Source organism: Lolium perenne, chromosome 7 (assembly GCF_019359855.2).
Source record: "Lolium perenne isolate Kyuss_39 chromosome 7, Kyuss_2.0, whole genome shotgun sequence".
NCBI lineage: Eukaryota > Viridiplantae > Streptophyta > Magnoliopsida > Poales > Poaceae > Lolium > Lolium perenne.
Window position 1 is genome coordinate 303,883,816 of NC_067250.2, and position 2,218 is coordinate 303,886,033.

The window sequence follows — 2,218 nt, forward strand, 5'->3', positions numbered from 1 at the left end:
GTGGCGAATATTCAACTGAGCTGTCCACTATCTAGCTATATGAGCTTTATGGAGGATCTGTGGGGCCTTCCTGTAATCCGTTCTCACGCTATCATACCCATCGAGTAGAATATAAATTTGACAAGTTGGCCATTGTAATATTCTAAACTACTTAAGTTTTCCCCTAAACACATCTTCACGTTGCTAGATTGGATCTCACGATTTTCCTTCTTACAATTGCTGGTAGGTTAGTGAGGATTATACCCCTATTTAGGATTACTTCATCTTCTGTCATATTTTTTGATCAATTTGATGTGTTGTAAGCACATGTATTTTTACCTGCGAGTACCCATTTACCCTGCAAGGTGACGTGTACGAGAAAATCTTATACCCATTGACGAGTATAGGTACGGGTGACGGGTAAGATTGAAGGCGATGGGTACGGATATGGGATGACTCTACTCGTACCCATACCCTGCGGGTGACATCCCTATTTATATGTTATATCTTATAGATAGTTCAGTGCCTTTCAAATAATCAGGACAATTCTCGTTGTGTGTAATTTAGTTTAGATGTCCAGATGTCATTCTGTTTGGGGAACTACATTTTTTTTGGTGGCTTGGAATGGCTGTAAAATTTAGCCAGATTTATTCTGTTGATTTATGTCAACCATTTTGTTTGTTCATTTTTTCTGGTGCATATAAGATCGTACATGTGTATTTTCAATATATAAACTATGCAATTCTCTGCTCTGGTTTTCTTACTTTGAACTTATTATATTTTTTGATGTAGCAGATAATTTGTTTTCATATAGTTTTTGGAGGATCGTAACAAGGAAATAGACTTGGTGTTTGAAACTGTTCTTGAAAGAGAAGCACAAATGATCACACCTGACCTACAGACATTGCACATAAAATTTATTTTGTAACCTATGTGGCTAGCGCTAACTAACCGTTGTTAAGATTGTCTAAGATTTAGCTGATTATAGAATACATTCTTATTTTTACAGTGTCGGAAAGACCTTAGATTTCTGGACAAGCAGTGGACATGGAACAGCCTCAGCCTACAATGGGTGATGTTGCTGGTGGATCACAAGTGTATCCTGCTTCAGCCTATCCACCTGCAGCAACAGTAGCTCCTGGTGTCACTCCAGCCGGTTCACATCCAACAGCACCACCACTCCCTTCTAATCCAGCTCAGGTCAGTGCTGAGAACCAGCTTCTCTACGAGAAATCGCAGCAATTTCAGCAACAGCTCCAGCAGGTCTGGGCGAAACGTTTGTCGGAGATTGAGCAGGACAGTGACTTCGTGAACCACACCATGCCACTCGCCAGTATCAAGGAAATCATGAAGGCTGACGAGGATGTCTGCATCATCCCCGACGATGTTGAGCTGGTCTTCTCGAAACTCTGCGAGATGTTCGTGCTGGAGCTGACGCTGCGGTCGTGGATGCACGCCGAGGAGAACAAGCGCCGGACCTTGCAGAAGAATGATATATCTGCTGCTATAGCTAGGACCGACATCTACGACTTCCTGGTTGACATAATTCCCAGGGATGAGATGAAGGAGGAGGTAGTGGGGCTTCGGGGGGCAGGACAGCCGGCTCTGGCCGAGGCATGCCAGTATTACTTCGCGCAGGAGGCTCAGCAGCAGGTGCATGGTGCACCAATGGTGTATGGTGGGCAGGGCCAGCCAGTGACTTATGCGTATCAGGATCCTCAGGAACAGCAGCAAGGGCCTCCTGCTGAGCAGCAATCTTTTGATGAAAGTGGCTGAGGTAGTGAGATGTGGTGCCCTAAAGGCTGAAGTTGTCTCCAGATTCAGAAAACTTCAGTTTGGTCTGTACAACTAAATATTTTCATTAAGTTCCGCGTTAGCTTATATGATCGTTATTTATTGGTTGAACTTGAACATGGTGGATCGCATTAGGTGAGACTGAGAACGAGTTCCTCCATGGATGTTTTGTTTCTGTCGTGGTGTTGTTATTGAAGGATTATGATTTGGATACTATTAGGTGGTTAAAACTTTACCATGCCATTCCATTCCAAATCATCCAAAAGTTTGCCTCTGGTGATCACAACTTTTCTTGAGGGTGGAGGAAAGCTTTTGACTGATGCACGTAGTCAAAAGGGTGGGGCGTGGTGTGGCATTTTTGGCGTCAAAGCCGTCGCCATCCACGTCCGCTATCTGAAGCCGGTCGGTTCCGTTTTGTGAATAACATGCATGGTGGCCGTCCATC

The 2,218-nt window shown here is 44.1% G+C and overlaps 1 protein-coding gene across 1 annotated transcript; it reads left to right on the forward strand.

Moving 5' to 3' along the window:
• Nucleotides 1-1,026: 1,026 nt before the first annotated feature.
• LOC127311953 (nuclear transcription factor Y subunit C-4-like) lies at nt 1,027-2,008 on the forward strand. Its single transcript, XM_051342436.2, has one exon. The coding sequence runs from the start codon at nt 1,027-1,029 to the stop codon at nt 1,753-1,755; it is 729 nt and encodes a 242-aa protein (XP_051198396.1). The 3' UTR covers nt 1,756-2,008.
• Nucleotides 2,009-2,218: the final 210 nt, after the last annotated feature.